This window comes from Aedes albopictus, chromosome 2 (genome assembly GCF_035046485.1).
Source record: "Aedes albopictus strain Foshan chromosome 2, AalbF5, whole genome shotgun sequence".
Lineage (NCBI taxonomy): Eukaryota > Metazoa > Arthropoda > Insecta > Diptera > Culicidae > Aedes > Aedes albopictus.
In genome coordinates this window covers 263,254,991-263,282,639 of record NC_085137.1, presented here as the reverse complement: position 1 = coordinate 263,282,639, position 27,649 = coordinate 263,254,991, and the positions used below count along the sequence as shown (strand labels likewise).

The 27,649-nt window shown below is 39.6% G+C and overlaps 1 protein-coding gene across 2 annotated transcripts in view; it reads left to right on the top strand.

Moving 5' to 3' along the window:
* The window catches only part of LOC109411545 (serine-rich adhesin for platelets), a 225,833-nt gene that overhangs the window by 18,425 nt on the left and 179,759 nt on the right, over positions 1 to 27,649 (top strand). For both annotated transcript variants that reach the window (XM_029854067.2, XM_029854066.2), the window contains exons 4-6: positions 10,084 to 10,233; positions 10,291 to 10,387; positions 26,057 to 26,221. In XM_029854067.2, the coding sequence (XP_029709927.2) occupies positions 10,084 to 10,233; positions 10,291 to 10,387; positions 26,057 to 26,221 (412 nt within the window). The remainder of the gene's footprint in view (positions 1 to 10,083; positions 10,234 to 10,290; positions 10,388 to 26,056; positions 26,222 to 27,649) is intronic.

The following is a 27,649-nucleotide window of genomic DNA, read 5'->3' as shown; positions in this document are numbered from 1 at the left end:
GTGGCCTAAGTCATAAAATTGAAAAATGAATTGTTCGAAAAAAGTAAAATAATAATATTTTGAGATTGGAATATATGTTTTAAGTTATCCAGCATATGAAAGCTTGTTATTGGACTGTTTGAATGCACGTATGGTGCAAAATTAATATGTTACAAAACTATTCAAATTTTCACATATTGTACCTTAGAAATTTTGGTAATTTTTAAGTTAAAAAACGGTTCGTGTCGTCACGTGTCGGCGCAATTTCGAATAGTACATCTTAAACATCATGCTTAGAGCTGTCTAAAAACGTTTAAATATTTTGCAGAAATTTGCAGTTTTTCAAATTAGAGCTATTTAAAAAAGCCATGTTTTTTCATATATTTTACGTTATTTTTTCCATTTTATACTCAAATAAAATTTATCTTTCCACATTTTTCACACGTTTTGAACATACTTGATTGGATTTGATCGAAAGATGATCATTTATTTAAATTCGAATTGATTTTCTAACAAAAAACGCAAAAAATATGGGGTTTACTGATTTTCACCGTTTTTTGAAATTATTGAAATTACGTAATTTTTGAATACCCCTTTTTAAACACTAAAAATACTAAATAACATATCTAGGCAACCTATAACTTCGATTAAACACATAAAAAGAGTTTTGGCCGAACTTTATCTTTTTCCGACCATTGTGATATGGTCAAATCTCAACCGTTACGTAGTTATTGAACTTCCCATGTTTTTGACTCTCATTGCCTTAACTGGCTATAACTTGAAAATGGTCAAACTTATCGCAATTTTTTTTACCCTTATTCGAAAGATTATTGAATTTTCTATCAAATGGCATCTTTGAATCGATTGGTTTAGTTAAATAACTAAGTTTTGTAGAGCAAAATAGCTCAAAATAGTGCGTTTTAATTTGTTTTTGTCAATTATCTTTGAAACATGCGTAATAAATTGAAATTCTTTCTTTGGCAAAGTTGTGGCCCCTGTTCCACTCTGCAATTCGTTCTTTGACATCAATCGTCTATCTCTTATCGTTTTCTTGCAATTTTGATTTAAACATCGCATTTAAGGTCATAAATTTGCAACTATCAAGGTAAACACTTTTTTGATCACTGTGCCGAACATTTAAATTGAATTAGCAAGAATCCGATAAGAGCTAGAAGTTTGGTGCCAAGGAACGAATTGTAGAGTGGAATAGGGGCCACAACTTTGCCAAAAAAAGAATTTTAATTTATTACGCATGTTTCAAAGATAATTGACAAAAACAAATTAAAACACACTATTTTGAGCTATTTTGCTCTAGAAAACCTAGTTATTTAACTAAACCAATCGATTCAAAGATGCCATTTGATAGAAAATTCAATAATCTTTCGAATAAGGGTAAAAAAATTGCGATAAGTTTGACCATTTTCAAGTTATAGCCAGTTAAGGCAATGAGAGTCAAAAACATGGGAAGTTCAATAACTACGTAACGGTTGAGATTTGACCATATGCGTAGAACAATTTTTTCACCATTTATGGTCCTCTATCACCCTTTAAAAAGTTTGCACTCAGGAAGCTAACACCCTGTATATAAAAATGCAGTGGCATACATGGGACCGCGCATAACTTGCGAACGGAAGGTCCGATTTTGGTCGTCTTAGTTTTGTTCACTTAGTGTTTACCCAAGGTTTATGAGGCAAAAAACATGGAAAAATTGAGAGTTTTTGAAAAGCGATCTTCCATACATTTTGACCGGGGACTTGGTCTTGGCTAGAAACTTGAAACGTCAAAAAACGCAGTAGGCAAGACAAAGTTTGCCGAGTACAGCTAGTTTTTCTATATTTTAAATGATTTTCGTAACTTTTTGTGTATATAAACACAGCCACCTGGAGTGCACCTGGTGTGATGGTTAGAACACTTGACTATCACGCCGAGGACCTGGGATCGAATCCCACTCCCGACAAACTCGCAAAATGTGAGTTCTTCGGAAAGGAAGTAAAGCGTGGGTCCCGAGATGAACTAGCCTCAGACTAAAAATCTCGTTAATATGTACAGATAATAAAAAAAGAACACAGCCACCATGAATACGAATCGAACCGTGCAAGAGTCATGCTGATCGGTTCATCCGTTCGTGAGTTTTGTTGCCTCAAAGGAATTTCAAACTCATTTATATAGATATATAGATATACAGGGGATGGCCAAAATGTTTGGGATAGGCAACTTTTTTTTCTCTCACAAAAAAGTTCAACAAGCTATAACTTTTCATAGAGCGCATCAAAAAATCTCAAATTTTGACTGTTTGTCAACCTATTATGTGTGCATCATTGGTACAAATTTGGGCTCGATTGGTTAATTTTTCGCCAAGTTAGAACCGTTCGCGTAAAACACTATTTTTCCGACAACTCATTTTTGAGGTGTCATATCTCGGAAACCAGTGAACCGAATAGAATGAAATTTTGAACGTACACTAACAATATGTAAATGCTTTACAAACTATTAAAACATAGGTACTTTTTAAACGTTGAAAAAAGTTATCTTGGATTGACACTGTTTGGATTTTTCTCGAAAAAATGTGATTTTTTTACATCAATGTCAATAAATTTAAGTGTTGATATCCAAAGATTTTCCACTTCTGTTCTCAAGTTATCTCTAATAAGATATATTAGAGCCTATTTAGATTGAAGGAAGAACACATTTAGTAATTATTGTGTTGTATTGTAAATTTGACTTATTTTCATCTATATGGGTAAAAATTTCAATCCGGTATAACTTAATTCGCCGTGAGAAAATATAACATTTTATAACGTCGTATTAAGTATCAATATATTGTTGATAAACGTTAAAAAATTCATTCAATTCGGTTCATTGGTTTCCAAGATTTGATAGTTCAAAAATTAGTTGTCTAAATAATAGTGTTTTACCCGAACGGTTCTAACTTCGCGAAAAATTAATCAATAGAGCCCAAATTTATACCAATGATGCACATATAGTAGTTTGACAAACAGTCAAAATTTGAGGTTTTTTGATGCACTCTATGAAAAGTTACAGCATGTTAAATTTTTTTGTGGGAGAAAAAAAGTTGCCTATCCCAAACATTTTGGCCATCCCCTGTATATACCATAGATTTAATGGTAGAACGGCAGTATACTCATGGCCACCTATATGTCGTATCTCGATATCACACCGATGTTTGGGGCTGTCCATAAACCACGTGATCATGAGGGGGGGGGGGGTGTTTGAAAAGTCCCAAAAAAATGACCACGTGGTTTATGAACAGCCCCTTTAAGAAATATGTCGCTGAAAGGTACTCGAAGGCAGACTCAAAACCATGAAGTATTGAGAAAATAAGGCAGTAATTACCTCAAAAACATGAAAAATTGCAACTGATTTGGTCGCCGTTGAAAACTTGTTCTTTTGTTATAAGATTTATTCATTTATTTATTTATTTATTTAACACCAATCTTCATCTGACTACGTCTTAGGACCGATTTCTTCACCCTGGCTTATGCGTTAAACCAGGTTTAACTATATGGGTAATCCTGGCTTACCGGTTAAACCGAGGTGAAGAAATCGGCTCTTAATGAAGTAAAAAAAATGCATACAAAAATAAAACCAAATCACAAAACAAAAGAGAGAAAACAACAATCGTCAAAATATTTAGGAGACACTAAATAAGCTTTGGGATAATATATTGGATTAATACATTCATTTGGCCACTGCCCATAGTACTGAGTATCAATTACACTAGTTTACAGCATTTTTGAACTCGGTAAGCTGATGATCGTTTTTGGTGTAGAATCATGCCCTGAGTTCGAAAACGCGAAGGAAAAAAATTACAGTAGAGCGAAAAATTTTTCGACTTTCCATACAAGGTTGATTGTTTGAAATCGATTTTTGTTCTATTTTTAAACAAAGTCGCTCACTTCACAAATCTCATTCTCCGTAATCAATGCACCGATTGAGCTGAATTTTTTACTGTAACTCGCCTACATATGACATATCAAATAAACGTTGAGAAAGAATTTTTAAATTGTTTTTTTTTTTCTTATTGAAAAAAATACATTTCTTCATAAATTTTTGGAAATTTTGCTAAAATTTAAGAATATCGCCCCCAAAATTCGTCAATGTCATGAATTTCTTCAATCTGACGCATAACCTGCATTCAGATGATCGAATGGTATTATATTCAGCTTTTATTTTATGGAGAAAGATTTAAAATTGGTTGAACAAAATGCAAGATATTTCAATTTTATTTAATGCCATATTTTAAAAAAGTTGTAAAACTCGATATTGAGCTAAAACTCAAAAACTGTTCTACTTTAATTTTTTGAAGCACGGTTTCGAAATCAGCGCTAAATTATGCTTCAAAAATTTTGGTCGTTAACTGAACTTTACGACTTTCGTTTTATTTTGTAAACTAGTGTTATGTATCGAGTGTGTATTTCAAAATTTGATAACGGAGAATGTAATTGCGTAATATAATCGGAATTTTGAAAAAATCATTTCTCACGGGGTGAAACGAGCACTCTTTAACGGAACAACACAATAAACACACAATAAAATGAATCATAACCTCAAACCAGCGTCTGTCAGTTTTCGTGTTGGTTTTGAAAGTTGTTCGTCAGTTAAATGGTTCGGACATGAACATATTTCCGACCGGAAAAAGTGCGGAAACGATAACATTCGTGCTGCGGCAGTAGAAGTGGGAAAATGTTCCGTGAAAAGGGCTGATTCAATGCTGTTCCGAGATAAACTCTGGCTCGGCATTTGAAGCACAATCATGAGGTGCAGCACTTGGTCCGATATGCTACCGTCTTCTCCGAACAGCAGGAGCAGGAACTAATTCAACATGTTCTAGATTTCGAAAAGTCCTTCTATGGGATGACAACCACGGAAATCCGTAAATTTGCCTACGATCTTGCGGAAAAGAATAACATTCACCACCCGTTCAATACATCTACGGAACTCGCTGGACCAGACTGGTTAGCTGATTTTAGAAAGCGGCATCCCGAAATATTATTGCGAATAAACATAGGCGCCAACTTAGGGGGGGGCAAGCATGGTTTTGCCCCCCCCCCCACCCTCCCCCCAATATTTGACGATTTTTAATGATTTTTCGATTTTCCCATACAAAAAATCCGAAAAACCAGGCTTTGCCCCCCAATAATTTGACCAAGTTGGCGCGTCTGCGAATAAATAAGAATCTTGCAATCACTTGCAATGGACAACCCACTTTGCGCGCAGCCACAACTAAAACTAAAACTAAAAAGTTAGATGGTGGCGCCGTGGCGGATTAGTAACGAACTACTAATTTCTTCACAATTGGCTTCTTTAGCGGTGTTGAGATAATTCCATATTCTGAATCTGCACGCTAAACTGGGCCGAGATCCAAATTTTCATGAATTTTGGTTCCCGGGAACCTATTTAAAAATCATTCTGAAGTTTGTATGGGAGCGATTTGATGAATCACCCCTCGTCGGATACTGGGCGGATCTGTCAAGCAGTTGCCGAGCTGTCAAAAGGCGATTTTGAAAATTCGCTTTGAAATTTATTCTAAAAATCTGAAAAAAAATCATACTGGTTTAGAAAAACATGGTCTTTCATATGAAATTGAAAAATCAATATTTTTTCTTCATTAGTGCTCCTAATTATTGCAAAAAAAAAATGTTGTCGAAGACACTATGTGCCGCAAATGCTTCTTTTCGGAGTAATGAGCCATTTTACGAGACGTTTCGGATCAGCTGATCGCTCATTTCATGAATGAAAATTTGACAGGAGGTTGCGCCCAAGCCCGTGAGTGTTAATATCAATATCAACACTGTTGTCGTTTCGTAAAATAGACTATTACTATTGTCCCGCTAGATTGCTATCCTGGCCTTCAGTGCATTGTGACAGCAGTCGAGTTATGTCAAACACACAAGGCTACGGTGATGCTATCTGTTCATTTCATAGCGACCGTTTTAGTTATTTTAATGATCCATTAAAATGGAATACACTCATTCGAAAAGGATATTCTGCTTAGAGGAGATGCTGAGGAAGATTTAGTTGAAATACGCGTATCAGTCAAAGGATAAGCATTAGAAGGCGGAATCGAAATATACAGTACAAAACCAATTCATTATTTAATTAATTTAAGACATTTTGTTAGGTAGAGGTCGTTACAATGAATAAATAATCAAATTAAACTTCCAACCGTTGAAAAAATCACCTTTCTAGTTTGTAGTTTTGCATTAATTTAACGAAAAAATGTATTAAGAAGGATTGAATTTCCAGCTGTTGTTATATTTGCAGTAACTGTTTCTAATTAATTTTGTTAGTTCTAAGCTAATTTGATCTTCCATTATTTTTTTCATTTAACGAATAATAATCTTTGAAGTATTACTTACCTTCACGTCAGTCTATTATCGTCGCGGCTGAAACATTTTTTTTTTCAAATAAATATATGAAACATATTGCGCTGGACAGCAAATCTGGCCCTCTCTCCAGAGCAATATTTCCGAGGTACGTCCAACACACGGTTTACGAAAAAATCGATTTTCGCGTGACAAAGAATCAAATTTTGAACTTCAAAATAACGGTTGAATTGAATTTCAGTCAATGAGGGTTCAATGAGAAAATCTTATTGGAATCTTATTGGAATCGTAAACAACATACGATTCCAATAAGATTTTCTTATCGAATGTCGAACGCTGTTGAAAGCTTTAAATGGTCGACAAAAAAGCTCCACTCATTAGTGTCATTGGTATGTCGGTCCTGCCGGCGTGCACAGGTTAATGGGGCTAATTAGCCTGTGCGCGCAGGCGTAGTCGACATATGAATGACACTAACGAGTGGAGCTTTTTTGTCGATCATTTAAAGCTTTCAACAGTGTTCGACATTCGATGAGAAAATCTTATTGGAATCGTAAACAACAGCTTTTCTCATTGACTGAAATTCAATTTAACCGTTATTTTGTAGTTGAAAATATGATTTTTTTTTGTCACGCGAAAATCGTTTTTTTTTTCGTAAACCGTGGGATGGACGTACTTCGGGCATATTGCGCTGGATAGAGGACCAGATCTGCTGTCCAATGCATTACGTCCGCGTTATGTTTCACATATTTATTTGAAGAAAAAAATATTGTTTCAACCGTGACGACAATAGACTAACGCGAAGGTAAGTAATACATCAACGATTATCATTAGTTACATGAAAAAATAATTTAAGATCAAATTAGATTAGAATTAACAGAATTAATTAGAAACAATTACGGCAAGTATAACAATAGCTGGAAATTCAATCCTTTTTGTCGTTAATTCAATGCAAAACTGCAAACTAGAACGGTGATTTTTTTCAACGGTTGGAAGTTTAATTTACTTATTTATTTATTGTTATGACCTCCATCCAACAAAATGTAATCAATTAATTAATTAATAAGGGGATTCACTTGACAGCACAAACCACTTATTAAAGTATATTCTGATTAAAGGTCGCGATCGCCAAGGCAATCTTTGATTATTTCATTCACAATTTCATGAAACATTTCAAATAACAGAAAATCATGGCTTACGCAGCAATTTAAACTGTTCCGTGAGTCCTCTTAATAATTAATTAGTTTTGTACTGTTCATTTTGATTCCGCCCTCTAATGTTTATCTTTTGACTGATACGCGTATTTAGACTACTACTTATAATCTTCCTCAGTGTCTCCTCTAAGCAGAATATCCTCTTCGAATGAGTGTATAGTGGATTTTGCACCAAATTGGTGTCGGAAGTAACTTCATTGACTTCCGCTGCTTTTCCTGTGCGTTAAACATAACGTCGGAAGTAGTGCGCTGAATAGAGCATCAGATTTGCTATACAGCGCACTACTTCCGACGTTATGTTTAACGCATAAGAAAGGCAGCGGAAGTCAATGAAGTTATTTCCGACACCGATTTGGTGCTAAATCCACAATACACTCATTCGAAGGGGATATTCTGCTTAGAGGAGACACTGAGGAAGATTATAGGTAGTAGTCTAAATACGCGTATCAGTCAAAAGATAAACATTAGAGGGCGGAATTAAAATTAACAGTACAAAACTAATTAATTATTAAGAGGACTCACTAAACAGTTTAAATTGCTGCGTAAGCCATGATTTTCTGTTATTTGAAATGTTTCATGAAATAATCAAAGATTGCCTTGGCGATCGCGACCTTTAATCAGAATATACTTTAATAAGTGGTTTACGCTGTCAAGTGAATCCCCATATTAATTAATTATTTGATGGGATTTTGTTAGATGGAGGTCATAACAATAAATAAATAAGTAAATTAAACTTCCAACCGTTGAAAAAAAATCACCGTTCTAGTTTGCAGTTTTGCATTGAATTAACGACAAAAAAGGATTGACTTTCCAGCTATTGTTATAGTGTTATACTTGCCGTAATTGTTTCTAATTAATTCTGTTAATTCTAATCTAATTTGATCTCAAATTATTTTTTCATGTAACTAATGATAATCGTTGATGTATTACTTACCTTCACGTTAGTCTATTGTCGTCACGGTTGAAACAATAATTTTTTCTTCAAATAAATATGTGAAACATAACGCGGACGTAATGCATTGGACAGCAGATCTGGCCCTCTATCCAGCGCAATATGTCCGAAGTACGTCCATCCCACGGTTTACGAAAAAAAACGATTTTCGCGTGACAAAAAAAAATCATATTTTCAACTACAAAATAACGGTTAAATTGAATTTCAGTCAATGAGAATTTAATGGGAAAAGCTGTTGTTTACGATTCCAATAAGATTCCAATAAGATTTTCTCATCGAATGTCGAACACTGTTGAAAGCTTTAAATATGATCGACAAAAAAGCTCCACTCGTTAGTGTCATTCATATGTCGACTGCGCCTGCGCGTACAATCCATTTTTTTTGCGTAATAATAAGAACAAAACCATACACAATATACCAAATTTCGTAAACATGAACTGTTATGAAATGTTGCTTACGGATGTTTATGTTGAATCAAATCATGTGTTCGGGTGACTTTGGCTCGATTTGGCCTAGGACAATGGCCGACGTTTGCACCTACTCACGATTTCGAGCGCAATCTCATTGAACACTAAACCAGCGATTCGTATTCTCTTTTTTAAGCTTATTACAAGTAAGCAAGAACAAAATAAAAATTACATTATCGTTAGAAGTTCTATTCTTGAGATTTGTGCATTGGAATTTGTGCATTGGAATTCTGGTGCAACATATAGCTGGGATTTCAAGACGTTTGTCCTTAAGATCGGGAATGTATTAAGAACTAGCTGTCCCGGCAAACTTTGTATTGCCGTCTTGTGGTGGTTTGACAACTGTTAAGTTCAAAATAGCACCGCACTCTAGATTGATTCCATTTCAGTCGTGTTGATTTCCTTCCCAGCTCATAGAAAATCGGTTCTTTTTTAATTTTGTTACTTTTCTAGCTGATTTTCATAATTTTTTCTACATATAAACACAGCCACCATACAAATCGAGCCGTGCAAGAGTCATGGTGATCGGTTCATCCGTTTTCGAGTTTTGTTGCCTCAAAGGGACTTCAAACTCATTTTTATATATATAGATATATATATATATATATATATATATATATATATATATATATATATATATATATATATATATAGATATATATATATATATATATATATATATATATATATATATATATATATATATATATATATATATATATATATATATATATAGCCTAGCTGTCACGGCAAACGTTGTCTTGTCAAGCTGTGGTGGTTTGACAACTGTTGAGCTCATAACGTCACTGCACTCTAGATTGATTAAATTTTGATCATGCTGAATTTGTTCCCGGCTCACAAAAAATCAGTATTTTCACAATTTTTATATCTTTATAAATGATTTTCGTTACTTTTTCTGCATATAAACACAGCCACCACGAATACGAATCGAACCGTGCAAGGGTCATGCTGATCGGTTCACCCGTTCTTGAGTTTTGTTGCCTCAAAGGAAATTTAAACTCATTTTTATATATATAGAAGATAGAAGATATAGATGTATCGAAGCATTCATGCGATGAGTAAACGATTCAATCATGGCAATTTATTAGACTTATCTTATCCAACAGGCACTAAACTGCGGAACCACCGCTCTGGTTTGCGTATACCGAGCAATCGAGAAACGCCTGTTCGTTGGCTGGGTCGGTGACTCACAAGCTCTGCTGGTGTGTGAAGGAAAGGTCTGTCAAATTGTGTCTCCACACGTCCCATCTGTTGAGGTAAGTTTCTTAGAGTGTATATGACTGATGATGTTAATAGTACAATACCATTTGTAGAGCGAATGCACCCGAATCGAACAGCTCGGTGGAGTTGTTCTGAACTGGAATGGCTCCTACCGTGTTAATGGACAGCTGGCTGTATCCAGGGCAATCGGTAAATATACATAATAAAAAAGTTATAAGAAAAATCTTATGCTCTGAATCAATACCTATTTTCTAAAATTCTGTTGACCTCTGCAAGGATGGGAACACTCACTTGCAAAGAGTTACACTCACTTGCTATTTTCTCAGCTCAGAAGCGTGCGACCAAGAAACGATGTATGGACGACTTTTGCTTTGTGGTTTTATCTAAAACTTTGCCGAATAAAGTAGGGGTCGAACAAGCATGCCGAAATCGTGAGGGTGCTGCGAAGACAACAGCAGAGGTCCTGTACATATGTCGATTCGGCAATCCTGTTTGTTTTGTTTACAACAGCTGCTTACACTTGCCAGCAGCTAGATGTTAAAAATTTGTGCGTAACTTTGTGGTGTGTTTAATTTACGTTTGTTAATTATAGCCGAACTTTTTTCCCCAAAATTATGAAAAAATAACAGCGCACCCGAATAAATCTGAAATGCATTGCAAAATGTTGCGCTAATATTGTCGGGCCGCCACCAAACCGGACTTCGCACAATCAAGTCGCGACGCGACCCAACTCGCGACGTTTTTTAATCATGTCAAATGTAGTGCGCATCCTTCCCGTTGTTGTCAGCAACATAGCGCACTAGATGCGAAACAGTTGCGACATTTGTGGACCAAGAAAATGGCAATTTTTGATTGAATGTCGGTCTTGATTCCAACCGGATAGACAATAATATCGGCAGAAGTGAAGCAAGCAGCAGCAATCAGGCCTGGTAGCGAGTCACTATTTAGTGACTTGGTCACTATTTTCGTGTAAGCCACTAAAAAGTCACTATTTTCAGCAATTTTCAACTTGTGGTGGGTGGGTACCAAGGTGGCAACTGTATTTATTGACAGCACTTTTCACTCTGCCATCCGGCATCCCCCGGCCTACTACTAGTCATCTAATCTACCACATCTCCTTTTGTTACAAATTAAAAACACTTTGTTTTCAAATAGGATATGACAGAATGGATTGATTATTGAACTGATGGCATCAGCTGTCAATGAACTTCTCCGTACATGGATTGCATCTTAAAAATTGAATGTTAAGTTAGTCGTTCTTATCTCATCATCACGTCAACGAATCTTCCTTTTAGACTCTAGACAGCTATGCGGTATCATAGACTTAAGTTCTTAACTTAGTTGGCGGTATTCTCCATTAGACTAGAACAGCTTGCTTTGCTGACTCTGATGTACAGTGACCGGCACAAAAAAAGATCCACCATATAGTGATTGCTGTTTCCAGTGAAAAATACATGCTAAAATGATAAAATATATCTTTCAATGAATGCACTTCATCCATTTTACATTGTTTTAGTGATCTGTGTTGAAAAATATTTGGTTCTTGAGGAATAAAATGATTTCTGATAAGATTGGGAAAATTGCTTAAAAATTGGGTATGACAGAAAAAAAGATCCACTTAGCAATTAATTCTGAAACTTCAAAATTTCGCCAAATTTTCACAATTTTTGCTTCTTGGTTTATGCTGTTGTGATGTTTTTGACTTGTGAAATTTATTTTGACATGAGTTTTATCAATTTTAGTGTGATATGCGGCGAGTTTATTTTTCATGGTTAATATAATAGGTAAAACTTTCCCTAAACTCCAGAAACTATCTTTAAGCAAGAATGAAATATTTTGCATAAGTCGTTAATATAGATGTAAATTGACTAATTTACCTTTTGATTGCTCGAGAATAAAAATTCCCATGCTTAATGGCTGACAGTCAAAAAAGCTCAAAATCGCATATTTTGCCCCTATAAATTTAGGTACAGCTCAAAATTGTGACGTGCTGGAGCAAATCTGAACCCGGAATCGGATTCAGCGGCCCAAAATCTGTCAGAGACACATAAGTTTGTTCTTGAGACAGACCAAAAGTTAATTTTTGTTACACTGTGTTATCTTCCTACAAAATTTACCTGTTGCTTCAATTTCTTGATAATAAAAATAAAAATTTATATTTCGTTTATTTTCGATTGCAATACCGTTCAAACAACGCCTTCCTACAAACGATAAACATGTTCGGTTGGCTCACAATGGTCGCCTCCGCATATCTCTGTAATGTAGGATTACTATTGAAAACTATGTTTTCACAATAGAGTTCAATGTTAAAATAACAATAGAATCAAACGTTTCTAACATTAGAATCAATGGTGACGGCGGATTGGGCGGACAGTGGACACACAGCGTCAGGATTTTTGGAAATAGGCTGAAAGGAAGAGAATTCACACGCGGGGAAATCTACTTTCGAGTGGGAAACTTTTATTCTACCGTCTACCCTCGTTGGTTTGACCGCATGTACCGTCTACCCCCGTTGGTTTGACCGCATCTAATCTGAAAACTTTTTAATTTGACCCCCTCTAATTTGCACATCGTTCAAATTAAAAATGGTTCAAAGGTCATTTTGCTAATGGAACGGGGTGAAACGGAACGCAGATTCAAAACAAAGCATCAAATAAGGCTGCCAGCAATGTGTTTTCCGTCGCCCACAGGGTTGCTAGAAGTTCAAACTAAAAATGAACCCCGTTGGTTTGCATGAGATGTCATTCAAACCAACGGGGGTAGACGGTAATCTGAACACTTTTTAGTTTGACCCCCTCTAATCTGCACATCATTCAAACTAAAAATGGTTCAAATGTCATTCTGCTAATGGAACGGTGTGAAACGGAATGCAAAACCAAAACAAAACACCAAATCAGGTTGCCAGTAGTGTATTTTTGGATGCTAACAGAGTTGCTAGACGTTCAAATTAAAAATGAACCCCGTTGGTTTGCATGAGGTGTCGTTCAAACCAACGGGGGTAGACGGTATAACGATTACAAAGAAACTTGTTAACGCGAAGACCGTTCGTTTGATTCTGATGGGGTTGGTCGTTGTTCCGCTTTCTGCTGTCAGTCGCACAAGGTTTTCGCTCATAGAGGTATGATGCCGAGGGGTGAGCCAATGTAATTCAGATGAAGGTGTGCTCATTGCCACTCAACACTCCTCCTCAATGAGTCGCGGCTTCATTCGCTGTTCCTCAAACCGAGCATTTGGCAGAAACGCTCGTGCTTCTGCGGACCAAGGGGTTTCGTGAACAGGTCCGCCACCATCGATTCCGTTGGGCAATACTCCAATACTATCTGCTTTCTTTCACACAGCTCGTGGACGAAGCGCTCCCGAGTCTCAATGTGCTTCGATCTACGGCTGCACCTCTCCGTCCGTACGAAGGCAGACAACCCTGGTTGTCCTCGTTCAGTAGCGTAGGGCCGACTTGTTGCTCTCCGAGGTCGCTGAGCAACTGCCTCAGCCAGATGGCTTCTTGGCAGGTCTCGCTAAGGGCGACGAATTCCGCCTCCATGGACGACAGTGTCACGCAGGATTGGCGACGACTCACCCAAGAGATGACGCCGCCTCCGAACGAGAATACAAATCCCGACGTACTCCTCCTGCTTTCCGGGTCGCCCGCCCAATTGGCATCCGAATGCCCGATCAGCGGTTGGTCTGCATCGCCTCCAAGTTGTAGACACCAGTTCATAGTCGATTTGAGATAACGCAGCAAACGTTTCGCAGCAGTCCAGTCACACTGTCTTCCTAGGATTGCTGTACAGGCGGCGATATCGGGTCGAGCCAACACGGAGAGGTAGAGTAGGCTTCCGACCAGACTGCGGTACTTGGTCGAATCTTCGAAGACTTCTTCGTTGCCGGCTGCTTTCAGGTACATCGGATCCATCGGAGACTTGGATGATTTCGCCTGATCCATCCCATGCTTCACAAGTAGCCTGTTGATGTAGCTCCGCAAGCAGACCTTGAACACTCCCGCCTCCCGCGTGATTTCCATCCCGAGGAAGTGGCGAACTTCACCTAAAGACGTCAGCTCGAACTCCTCCTGCAAGCCTTTGCTGATCTCCTCCAACTCTGCTTTCGTAGCGGCGATGAGGAAATCATCGACATAAACCAGCAGGAACGACTGGTTTGCCCTGATCCTCTTACGAATAAACACGGATCTGCGGTGGACGCCACAAATCTCAGCTTCGTTAGTGCTTGCCTCAGCCTGCGATTCCAACACCGTGCTGATTGGCGTAGTCCGTAAATACTTCTTTTAAGCTTGCAGACGAGCTCCTCCTTGCCTGGCACTTCCAACCCGGGCGGCTGCCTCATGAATATCTCTTCGTCGAGCACGCCGTAGAGGTAAGCCATCTTGACGTCGAAGTGGTGAACCGGCAAGTTTCGTTTGGCAGCTACCGCAAGAAATGTCCGCAGGGTCGCCATCCGAGCCACAGGCGCGAACACCTCCTCAAAATCTATTACCGGCTTCTGGGTGAAGCCCTGTGCTACCACTCGTGCTTTATGCTTCACTATCTCGTCCTTCTCGTTCCGCTTAAACTTCAGTACTAACTTCGAGCCGACAACCTTCCGTCCGCTGCACTAGCTCCCACGTCCCATTGCGTCGATGAGACTCTAGCTCGTCCGTCATCGCGTTTCGCCACGTCGGATCCTTCATGGCTTCTCTATAGTTGTCCGGTTCTTCGTTGGCGCTGGCTGCAAATCCGACGACTTCTTGCAACACGTAATCTTCCAGGTACCGTGGCAGATTGCCACGATTCTTCCTTTGCGAACGCCGGAGCTCTCCAGCGGCCTCGTTGCCTTCTTCCTCAGCTTCGTAGAACTCCTCATGTGTCGAGTCCGAGGCTGCTTCTTCGTCGGATTCAACGTTGTCACGATTTTCATTGTTCTTGTCCACTTGCTCTTCAGCTAGCTCGCCGGACCGCGCTGGTCCACTCGTCCTGAAAGGTACCTCCACAGACGACGTCCCATTGCCAAGCTCTACGAACTTAGCATCTCGGCTGACTGTGATCACGTCGGTCTCCGGGTCAACGAACCGATAGCCTTTGTGCTCGTTCGAATACCCGACAAAAATCAGCTTCTGTGCCTTGCTTTCCATCTTGCTCCGTTTCACTGAAGGTACGTGGACGTAGGCATACATACATTTATTTGTTCAACATCATTAAGACAAGACATAATCATTAATAGTACGCCACAATACTCGGTTCGTGGCTGCCGCTCTCCATCCTCGATCGCGCCCGATGCTCGCCAAGTCACGCTCCACCTGGTCCGCCCATCGTGCTCTCTGCACTCCACGCCTTCTTGTGCCTACCGGATCAGTTGCAAACACCAGCTTTGCAGGGTTGTTGTCCGGCATTCTTGCAACATGCCCTGCCCACCGTATCCTTCCGGCTTTGGCCACCTTCTGGATGCTGGGTTCGCCGTAAAGTGCAGCGAGCTCGTGGTTCATCCTTCTCCGCCACACACCGTTCTCCTGCACACCGCCGAAGATCGTTCTTAGCACGCGTCGCTCGAAAACTCCGAGTGCTTGTAGGTCATCCTCGAGCATGGTCCATGTCTCGTGCCCGTAGAGGATCACCGATCTTATTAGCGTTTTGTACATGGTGCATTTGGTGCGTGGGTGAATCTTTTTCGACCGCATTTTCTTCTGGAGCCCGTAGTAGGCCCGACTTCCGCTGATGATGCGCCTCCGAATTTCACGGCTCACGTTGTTGTCAGCCGTCAGTAAGGATCCGAGGTAGACGAATTCCTCCACCACCTCGAAAGTATCCCCGTCTATCGTAACATTACTACCCAGACGGATCCGGTCGTTTTCGGTTCCGCCTACCAGCATGTACTTTGTTTTTGAGGCATTCACCACCAGTCCGACCTTTGCTGCTTCGCGTTTTAGGCGGGTGTACGGTTCTGCCACCATTCCAAATGTTCTAGCAATAATATCCATGTCATCCGCAAAACAGATAAATTGGCCGGATTTCGTGAAGATCGTACCCCGGCTGTTGAGCCCGGCTCGTCGCATAACACCTTCCAGCGCGATGTTGAAGAGTAGACATTAGAGTCCGTCACCTTGTCGCAGTCCCCGGCGAGATACGAATGAACTGGATAGTTCACCCGAAACCCTTACGCAGTTTTGCACACCGTCCATCGTTGCTTTAATCAAACTAGTCAGCTTCCCAGGAAAGCCGTTTTCGTCCATGATTCTCCATAGCTCTGCGCGGTCGATACTATCTGCATATGATATAATTGTGATAGATTAAAACAAAATCACTCACGACAAAATCAAGTCTTTTATACGTCAACGAGTTCAATATGACGTCATACTACCCCGCTCGTGTGCGTCTGACATACAAGCATTTGAATGAGGAAACTGGCAATACGTAGAACCAGTAAAGCTTCTATCACCAACCTCTTCAAGTGTTGTGATGGCCTCATTGGCAGAGGCGCCAGATTGCTACCGAAGGTAGGTGTCTCGGTTCAAATCCCGTTCGGATCCGAAAATTTTATAACGTACTGAAAACTTTTTTTTATGTCACCTACTTTTTCTAAAAATAGAATAACACATTGAAAAATATTTACCCAAAAAATGAGTATAGAAATAGTTTTTACCCTAAAAGGATGGCAAGGAATTAAAACACAATTTGTTATAATTTTGTTAAATTATGTGTGTGTGTGTGTGTGTGTGTGTGTGTGTGTGTGTGTGTGTGTGTGTGTGTGTGTGTGTGTGTGTGTATGTGTGTGTGTGTGTGTGTGTGTGTGAGTGAGTGTGGATTTGACATTTTTTATTGATGCTTATTGCGCTGCAGACTTTTCCTGTTAACATTGGCCCTTACGGCTTAACCCACACTACGTTGTGGTTGGAATCTTTCCGCCGAGGCTTCTTGGGACCGGTGGGTTTGGACCGGTACTCGGCCAACGGGAACCAGCGGGCATGTGTGGCTGTTCCAGGGGGAATGACATTTCATTTTCTAATCAAAAAAATCCGCTTATATCCGTCCATTACCGTCGCTAGCCGTGGACCCTATGTTACAATTAGCGAAGTAAATTATCGGAGTACATCCAAAATTAAAAAAAAAAATATCATAAATCGTCTACCTATGTATATGAATTCCATAAGGAGAAGACAACTTATCAAAATGATCCGTGCAAAAAGATTGTACAACTATGCAGACTGGAATCGAACCATAAACGTCGAGATCACTGAGCTCTTGTTTAACCCACACGGTTATCAACGGTTGAAGATATGGTGTTGCTAAATATGTATAAAAATCAATCTGTCAGTTGACACAATAGAGTTAATAAACTATAGAGGAAGAATGTCGCTGGCGTCGCTGCCGAAACATCTCTTGCTGGCGGAGATAGGCCGGGCTATAAGTGTCAAAGCGAAAAAGTATGCAGTTTGACAGATAGATACCCGACATGTTTGCGAGCGAGAACAAAGGGAACAGCAGCGACATTCGTCCTCTATAGTTTATTAACTCTATTGTTGACACTGCGTCATAGTCTATTTTACGAAACGAAAACAGTGTTGATATTGATATTAACACTCACGGGCTTGGGCGCAACCTCCTGTCAAATTTTCATTCATGAAATAAGCGATCAGCTGATCCGAAACATCTCGTAAAATGGCTCATTGGGCAATCTTTCTCGTTGTCATGGTCACTAAATTGGCGAACTCAGTCTTGCTTTGAAGAAAACGGGCGGAGCCAACTGACATTCAAAGCGTCGCTTTAAGAGAACCAGTATTGGGCGATTTTACTGGGGGAAACATGGGGGAAAAACTGGCGTCAGAAATCGAACTGAATTTGTTCCTGACATTTATGTCTTAGTATTAAGTCTATGGAATGACCCTAGGCTTACGGCCGAACAAGTTCCCTACCCATCGTACATATTCCCGGATTATTTCGGTAGCCTCCCACTTATTCTTTAGTAGGTAAGTCACAGTAAAGCCACTGAAATCATCTACAAGGTTCATTACGTACACTGAGGATACTGCAACTCTGAAAATCATACGAATCAACTACGATTTTTTGCCACAAGAATTTCTTGCGAAAATCATAGTTACGAACTATGATTTTAGATTCAAAGCACCAACTATTATTGTCATACTGTTACTGTACAAATTCCATAACACTCACGTATGAAAATCATACGAATAACGTATAAAAACTGAAACTATGTCTTATGACAATCATACATATTTTTATGAAATATTTTGCACAAATTTAAAAAAATCGCAACCTGGAATCGAACCAGGAACGTCAAGGTTGGCGAGTGCTCGCTTTACTCATACGCCCATCGACGCTTCGGAAGTTGAAATAGTTAGAAGCCAATAAAAGGTTTTGTTGTTTTTTAGCAATGGTGTTTCGTAGCATATCTTATGATTTTCATACGATGCTTCTTATGAGATTTTTCATACGGCGATGGATTTCGCTCTTCAATGTATGAAAAGCATACGAGAACTATGAAATGATGAAAAAAATAAAAATAACTGATTCATAAGATGTAAACTTTGAAAAACATACGAACAGTATCCTCAGTGTACCTGTTCCCGCTGGGCGTGGTAGTCTTCATCGGGCCACACACTCAGCGAAAAAAACTAGCGAAAATCATCGAAATACCTTATGCAAATTTGCTATAACTAATTCTTATGGATGGCATAAAAATACCTTATGAAAATTGATCGTGCTTGCTATGACAAATTTCATAAGATAGACTTATGAAAATAACAAAAAAAATCTTAAAATGATGCAGACTGGATTCGATCCATGAACGTCGGGATCACCGAGCCCGTGTTTTATCCACACGGCTACCGACGCTTGAGAATACCATGTTGCTAAACATGAATAAAAGCCAAGCTGTGAGACGATTTTACGTCATAGAGTGACCTTATGAAATTCATCCGAATCATTATGAATTATTTAAAGGCCGTTTCATAAGTTGGGCCTTATGGAAATCTTAAGGTTATTTGGCTGAGTGCATAGATCAGTGTGAACGATGTCAAGGACTTGGGAGGATTTGCGCTCGATCACCGCCGGGAAGGGAGCCCTGGCAGCTTTCCCTTCTTAGCAGCACTCGCACACCAGCTTCAGCCCACAGTCGCTTACCTTCATGCCGGTTCCTAGTTGCTCCTTGTTAATCCGTTCAACCGCCACCCAGTCACGGTGGCCCATCCGGCGATGCCACTGGTGCTGGCAGTTTTCCTTGTGCTGATCCATGGAAACCTTCATCGACACACCAATCAGCTTCAGATGATACAGGCCGCCGTAACGACCACCAGTCGCTACAACGGCATTCTTCGCATCGACGATTTGGCAACCCTTTCAAAACACACTTTTAGATTCTTCTGAGCCAATCTTCCGACCGACACTAGGCTCGTCGACAGTCCAGGCACATATTTAACGTCCCTCATGTCAATTCGCACTAGTTCATCTTCGCCATCTAGGCCGAACAACACTCCACTTCCCTCGCCAAGCACCTGGGTTCGCTTCCCGTCCGCCAGTGTAATCCACCCACCGGCGAACTCTTTCAGCGAAGTGAAGACCGCCTTGTCGTTCGTCATGTGGGCACTCGCCCCGCTATCGATGATCCAAGCGAGCCGTTCTTCCCCTTCGACAGTGAACGCCACATTCCGTGCCTCACCGTGTGCCGCTTTCGCCTTTGCACCGCCACCCGCTTCCCTGCTGGCAGCCGGCGCAGAATTTCCACCTTCCTTGTTCGCTGCCAAAAACTTTCTGCTATTGCGGCGCAGGTGCCCTTGTTGTTTGTAAAAATGGCACACATGGGTTTCCTTATGCTTGCCCTCGGACGAATGCATCGCTTTCTCCACCTTCACTTTACCGGAACCACTACCGTCACGTTCGAGTCGCCGATGATACTCGTCCATTAACTTGGCCTTGACGACGTCGATGGAAATGTCATCGTCCGACCGGCTATCGAGAGCCGACACCAAATGGTCGAACGACGCCGGCAAGCTCCGCAACAGCATACATATTTTAGTGTCCGTATCTAATTCCGTGCCGGCGGCATCGAGCCTATCGAAAAGGTCATCGATCTCCATCAAATGGTGCTCCAAATTTCCACTCTCCGCGAGATTGAACGCACCCAATCGCTTTAGAAGCGACACCCGCACTGAACGCGTCGTCTTCTGATGATAGTTTTTCAATGCTACGTAAGCATCCCGCGCATGTTCGCAATTTTTCACTAAAGCCAATTGGCTATCTTCCAAAAGGAGCACTATTGTTGCCTTTGCCCTTCTGTCCGCACTGTTCCACGCAGCGTTGCGGTCTTCTTCTTCCGGAACATCTTCTTCAACGACACTCCACAAGTCTTCTCGGCAAAGCAACATTTCTATCTTCACCTTCCATGTTTGCCAATTTTGCCCGTTCAGTTTCGGGACGGCAAACTTTGCGTCAACCATTGTCACACATACACTCACTCGAAAAAAAAAGTTGTCGTGTTCTTCGTACGCACACACCTCTCTGGGTATTCTTCACTTTTGTCTTCCCGCGGCTGGTGATCCTAACCACACTTTTCGGAGCCAAGCGACGCGCACGTTTTCGGCTCTCCCGGCCGAACTTCGCTGCTGCAGCGGAATCGAAAAAACCGACGCGCACTCCCGAAAAATCAATTTCCAGCTCTTCCGATCCCAACTGGGCCCATAACCTGACGGCGGATTGGGCGGACAGTGGACACACAGCGTCAGGATTTTCGGAAATAGGCTGAAAGGAAGAGAATTCACACGTGGGGAAAACTACTTTCGAGTGGGAAACTTTTATTCTATAACGATTACAAAGAAACTTGTTAACGCGACGACCGTTCGTTTGATTCTGATGGGGTTGGTCGTCGTTCCGCTTTCTGCTGTCAGTCGCACAAGGTTTTCGCTCATAGAGGTATGATGCCGAGGGGTGAGCCAATGTAATTCAGATGAAGGTGTGCTCACAGACAAACAGACGTCTCACTCTACTCACTTCCCATCGTTTCCCTTTTTAACGTATTATTAAAATATTCCGTAGTTCGCAAACCGCTCGCTCATGGCGCTCGCATCGCTTTTGCTCCTGTTTGACGTCTGCTCACTACCGCCATCTACTCAGTGGGTTTGCGTACTACAGCATAATTAGCATTGGGCGATTATGTTTGCATGACGATGATTTTTATCGCATTTTGTTCCAAATGATACGTCTGTTTGTCTGTGGTGTGCTCATTGCCACTCAACAAATGGATCACTAAAATAACTAAAACAGCCGCTATGAAATGAACAGATAGCGCCACCATAGCCTTGTGTGTTTGACGTAACTCGACTGCTGTCACTGTGTTACCGTCCATATACGGTGGCGCTTTTCTTTTGATGCGGTGAGTAGCGGAAAAGTCGGCTTCAATGATCCATTGTAAATGAGCATTTCACATTGAATTGTATACGTTGTTAAGTATCGTAACAATACAAAAAATGGCTTTTTTTCCATACTAGTTTCTTTTTCACAAAACAGAAGATTCTTATGTAAATGAAATGCTGATAATACCGATACGTGGTACAGTCGACACCCGTTCGTTGAGCCACAACCTCCACCCAACCAACGAATTCGATTCGTTAGTTGGGTGAAGTGACAGCAGCACAAGGGGCGTGTGCATTGTTTTTTTCAAGACATGTTTAGGTTGGAAGTAATAAGTAAAAAAAAATCAATTTGTTTCACATTTAGAGCAAAACTGAAATATTTTGAAGATACCGTCAACCCCCGATGGTTTGACCTCATCTAATTGGACCATTTTTTTTTACCCCCTCTAATCTGCACATCGTTCAAACTATTGTGATTTTACTTCGAAGATGAATTCCAAGGGAATTTGTTTGAGCTGGTTGGGAATCGCCGTTTAATTGCACTCATTATATCCCCCACACAAGGGGCGTTTCAATGCGTTCTTGTAAAATTATAGACTTTTATGTTAATGCTCTTATTACGTTAAACGACCTCTAGACTGATTCTCTGTAAAATAATATATGTAACACGCATTGAAAAGTTTAATGCTGAACTTTTAAACTAGAATTTTCCATATTTTTTTTATAACGAAAACTTTTTATCTCGACAAATTCTTCCGAAAACACATTGGAGCACCCCTCCGACTATGCTCCTCCATCCTTGCCACCATCAGCTGGCAGCATCAGCAGCATGAGCAGCATAAAAGAAATGTCAGATTGAATCAAAACAAACCACACCAACCGAGAGAGAGAATCTCACGCACGTGTTGCTCCTACGTTAAATATGTCAAAGCGATGTGTCAGTTTGGTTGCTGTCTCGCTCTGCAATCGAACGACGATTCCAACGGCGATTCGAACGGCGATTCCAAAAACGACGGTTCTGATTCGTCGTGTTCAGTTAGCAAATCCACGTACAATAAAAATGGTTCAAATGTTATTCTGCTCATGGAACGGGGTGAAACGGAACGCAGAATCAAAACAAAACAGCGAAAAGGGTTACCATCACTGTGTTTTTCAATGCCCACAGGGTCAATAAGAAGTTCAAATTAAAAAATAAACCCCGTTGGTTTGCATGAGGTGTCGTTCAAACCAACGGGGGTAGACGGTACATATCGTCGGTTTCCTGCAATAGGGGCACAACTCAAAAAATGTGAATTTTCAGGATGAGCGTTTGAAAATTGGCAATCTTGAAGCACCTCCAACAAGTTCACTTATTTCTCTCATCTTTTGACAAGAGCTAACAAATTTTGATTGTTGTGTCATGGCAAGGGTCTGAAGGACTATCTATTTCATGAATTTTCGATTACTATTTTTCAAAAACTATTGAAAAAGTTGACTGATTTTGAGTTGTGCCTCTACTGCGGAAAATTGGTGAAAATGCAAAAATCTCGCGTTTTTCAACGAATTTCGGAACGGGTCTTTGTGAGATGAAAGTTTAAATAGTTTTCCATCATTTGCCATCGAAATCTCAAAAATGACAAATTTTGAGTTGTGCCCCTATTGCAGGAAACCGACGATATATGGCCAATGCGAGAAATAATTATTTTCACCCATTTTTAGTCGGTGGTGAAGTGAAAATACATATTGATTGATGCACCAAGCGGTAAGAAGAAGAGTTTTGACATCCAAGCGGTGTGCCGTTTACATCCATCGACCAATCAGCGACGAGGATCTAAGCGACGGCACACCGCTTGGATGTCAAAACTTCTTCTTCTTTTCGCTTGGTGCATCAATCAATAGATGATTGTGAAACCACCCGGACCAAAGTGTAAGCACAAAACGCTTTCAATGATCGACAAAATAAAGATTGCCGATGTTTTGCATTTGTTTCGAATCGAAGTAATTGTACATATTGTTTTTTTTTAAGAATTGTGAAATAGAAATTGATCTCGATTATCAGTAAAGTTTAAGAAATGAAAAACTCATTAGCTTGGTTGTCATTTTCAGTTACAGCTTGGTTGTCATTTTCAGTTTAACATTGAATTATTATATCCAGGTGCTTTTTAGTTGGCTGACTTGCTTGGCATTTTGTGGATTTTTGTTTTTTTTTTTGGTTTTGGAAGGTTGCGATTCACTATTGAGCTTTAAAATTATTTTGCATCTGAATAGCATTGATATTGTCAAGTCTGTACCAACGCCCTAATCCCAAACCAAAATACCCTTTTCCTATCCCATGGCGTTTATGTGGTCAGCAAAGACTATTCAGCCATTACCCCTCCTTATCATCGGCTTTGGACTGACTTGCGCTCTTATTGTCCCACCAAATGCTGCAAAATGAAAATGATATCCAAAATTTCATAATTTTTGAAGTTCGGGAACTATTTTTAAAATGCATTTCTAGTTTGTATGGGGGAAACTTTGTTCGGGTCGAACTGTCACTTTATCGATTGAACTGTCATTCTATCTACGAAAATTAAAACTGTTTTGTTAATTTAACCATCAAAACAAATGTATTGAAATCCAATAAAATCACGTTATGCTCAGAAAAATTAGCTCTATCGATTACGCTATAGAATAGAAAATAGCAATATTTTACTCACTAAACAACCCAATTAGAGCGCTCAAGTATTTCCCATTTTCCGCTAGTACTTTCAACAACTTATCTAGAACCTATGAGAGAAAGCTTTACAGACATTTCAGAGAGTGTTAGGGCCGATTTCTTCACCCGGGCTTAAATTTTAAACCAGGCTTAGCGAAATTTTGAGCCGGGCTTAACTTTTTTTCGATTTTTTCACCTCGGCTTTAGTGGTTAATAAAGCTATGGTTTACGTTAAGTATGGCTCATTTTAAGCGGTGCTCTGAGGTGGCTTAGCAGCGCTAAGCCAGGCTTAAGCCGCAAATTGCAGAGTTTGGGTTTCTTCACCTGCTTCATGGATACATTTTTGAAGCATCAGATAATATTTTTAATAAAGCATGTACACTTAGGAACGAAACAATAGTAAAACCTTTGGATACGGATGGAGGATGATGATAAAGAAAATGATAATCTACAGCCGGCGCGTAGTCAATAAGAAAAAAAAATTAAAAACGCTTTCTTAATGTTCATTCGACATATCATATGTAGGCGAGTTACTGTAAAAAATTCAGCCCAATCTGAGCATTGGTTACGGAGAAAGAGATGTGTGAAGTTAGCGACTTTGCTTTAAAAATAGAACAAAAATCGATTTCAAATCATCAACCTTGTATGAAAATTCGAATAAATTTCCGCTCTACTGTATTTTTTTCCTTCGCGTTTTTGAACTTATGGCATGATTCTACACCTAAAACGATCATCAGCTCATCATAATCATAATCATAATTTAACTTATATTGCTATATAAAGCTTTAAATTTGTCCCAAAACTATTGTTAGTAAAAAAATATTAAAAAAAAAACAATGTAAATAAAAACCTTAGAATATTGTTATTACTATTAGATTGATTAAATATTAAAAAAGGGGGTTGAGAACCTCTGGATGGTTAAATTTAAAAATTGTATTAAAATCTATTCATTGCCCCTCGTTTGAAAATGCATCGAAAATGGGAGCAAATTTATCATACAACAACTTCAAATCCGGATGGAGTATTTAGAGGAAGGGAATGGAGGAACGATGGGAATGGGAGAATGGAAAGGAAGTTTTTTGGAAAGAAAGGAGGTGAGGATCGGATGATGATTTTTGGAATAGAGATTATTGAAGTCCGGCATCGAGAAGAAACCGCACGCGGAAAATAAGTGGACAATGTGTGATTTCTATCCGGCTTTATCCCGAGAAAAATAGTAGTTTCGTCAATTAAGTAATAATTCTCACGTTAGAGTGCACCAAAGTAAAGTGAAAATATTCCTAGTTATTTTTCTGCGTGTAATAATTTTAGGTTCTGAGGAGAGACAGTAGTTTTCATTGTCTCACCAAGAAAAATCAATAAAAAAGCAAAAAAATATCTGTCATTTGCCTATCACAAACATTTTGGCCACTAATTGTATGACGAAGCCACACCTCTAATTTTCAAGAGCACAAATCTGAAGAACCGAATGTTGGGTTGGGTTGTGTTGAAAGGTTGATCTTATGGTTACCCGTTAGCGTAGCATGTAACATGTAAAGAAATAACAATAAAATCTTACTGATTGGGTATGTATAAGATTTTAGCTTTTTGTACAAGTGTCTGATCACGTTGCGGTCTTTAGAAAAGGTTTTTAGCATATCCTAGGCTATATTTCTATATAATCGATCTCGCGGTTTTAAAGAAAAATTAGAGCATTTCAAGACAAAAAAATTGATCAGATCATCGTGGTGTCATATAGTTCGAAATGAGAAGGATGCGAACTTTTTGAAATGTGTTTTTTCCATACAAACTTGAGCCATGCTAATACATATATATTAATTTATTATTCCAGGTGATGCTCCAATGAAGCCGTACATAACTGGTGAACCTGATATATCATCGATTACTCTGGAAGGCAAAGAAGATTTTCTGATTATCGCTAGTGATGGTTTGTGGGAATCGCTCACTGAAGATTTTATTGCACTATTCGTATACCGAATGATTGCTGAGAACTCAGGTTAGTGATTATTCATCACCTAGGTGGTGCGAATAGAAACGGTTTTATTTTTCAAGCTAGCTAACACACACCTACACAATCCCGGCACACAGCTTGTGAACACGCACGAGCGTTCTATTTTCTTGCAACCACCTCTCTCAGCGCGGTTGTCAAACACGCCGTCGCGACGCTGTTCGGAAATGGTAAACATGATCAATCCACCATCATTCCGATTTTTCTCTCGTGTTCAAAGTTTATTATTTTGCATTCGCGATGGAAATTTTGATGGATAATTGTGACAAAATTAGCTAAAATAGGCTCAAAACAATGTTTATCCTTCTCCTCGCTTTCCAACGGCTTGGCAGCGGCAAATGAGGATATCGTGACAACAGCTTTGATTATATCCGCAGCACCTAGATAACAATACTCTTCAATCAATCACACTGGTTCAACAAGCTTTAACATAACCTCCATCTTCAATGTTTGGCTCCCAATGTTTGGCTCCCGCTGAGAGAGCATATTGAGTCAGTCCGCGACACTCAGTTCATCACATGCATTTACAAAGATACTAGTTTTGCTTTACAAATATGACTGAATCAAAGTCATGTCCGGCACTGACATATGCCGATAACTGCAGATCAGCTAAAGAGCGAGATACCTTTTGGTTTTGATTTTATCTACACTATAAACATTTTGAATAGTAAAAATTATTTATGTTTATTCCTTCAGTCCAAGCTCGGTTTTATATGCACGGTCAATTGGTTCCGCGAATAATACATATCGGCTAAGATTTAAAATGATGAGAAATCGTGACAAACGTGAAGTTATGCTGTTGGATAGCAAATATGTATCGCATTGTCGACGCCCCGAAAAACCAGATCGCCATTGATTACCCTATGTAGTTGTACTGTACACTCCATATTACAAGTTTTATTTTCGTGTTAAATGTGCTATTTTAACTTGTAAATAATCCCCTAGTATTAATGCACATTTATAGGGCTCTGGCAGAATAGAGACCCGCAATCCTATTTCGATTGCCAACATTCAGGCCATTTCGGGCCGTGATTAAGTACTAGAGATGTAAACCTTTCCCTGACACAGACTTCAAGTTATAGAACTCTAGTGATGAAAACCGAATCGGGATGCCCCCCTTTTTTTTATCTTTTTTTTTATCCCTTATCTGTAGAGCCTTTGAGCCACTGCTTCCATTATGTAGGAATATTGTGGCATGACCCATGTTTGCTTTAGTGCTTATCAAATATCCTGTCACAATTGAGATGCGATGGACATTGGTTGATGCCCCCCTTAGCCCACCATCAGTCGCTTGCGTGTACTGAGTACACGCGTCTCAGAAAAATGCAAAAAAATAATCGAAATTCGCACCAAATTGAACCGGGTGTTGGTCCTATTCCAAGATCCACTCTTCTTCTTGTTAGTAAGAAAGAAAAA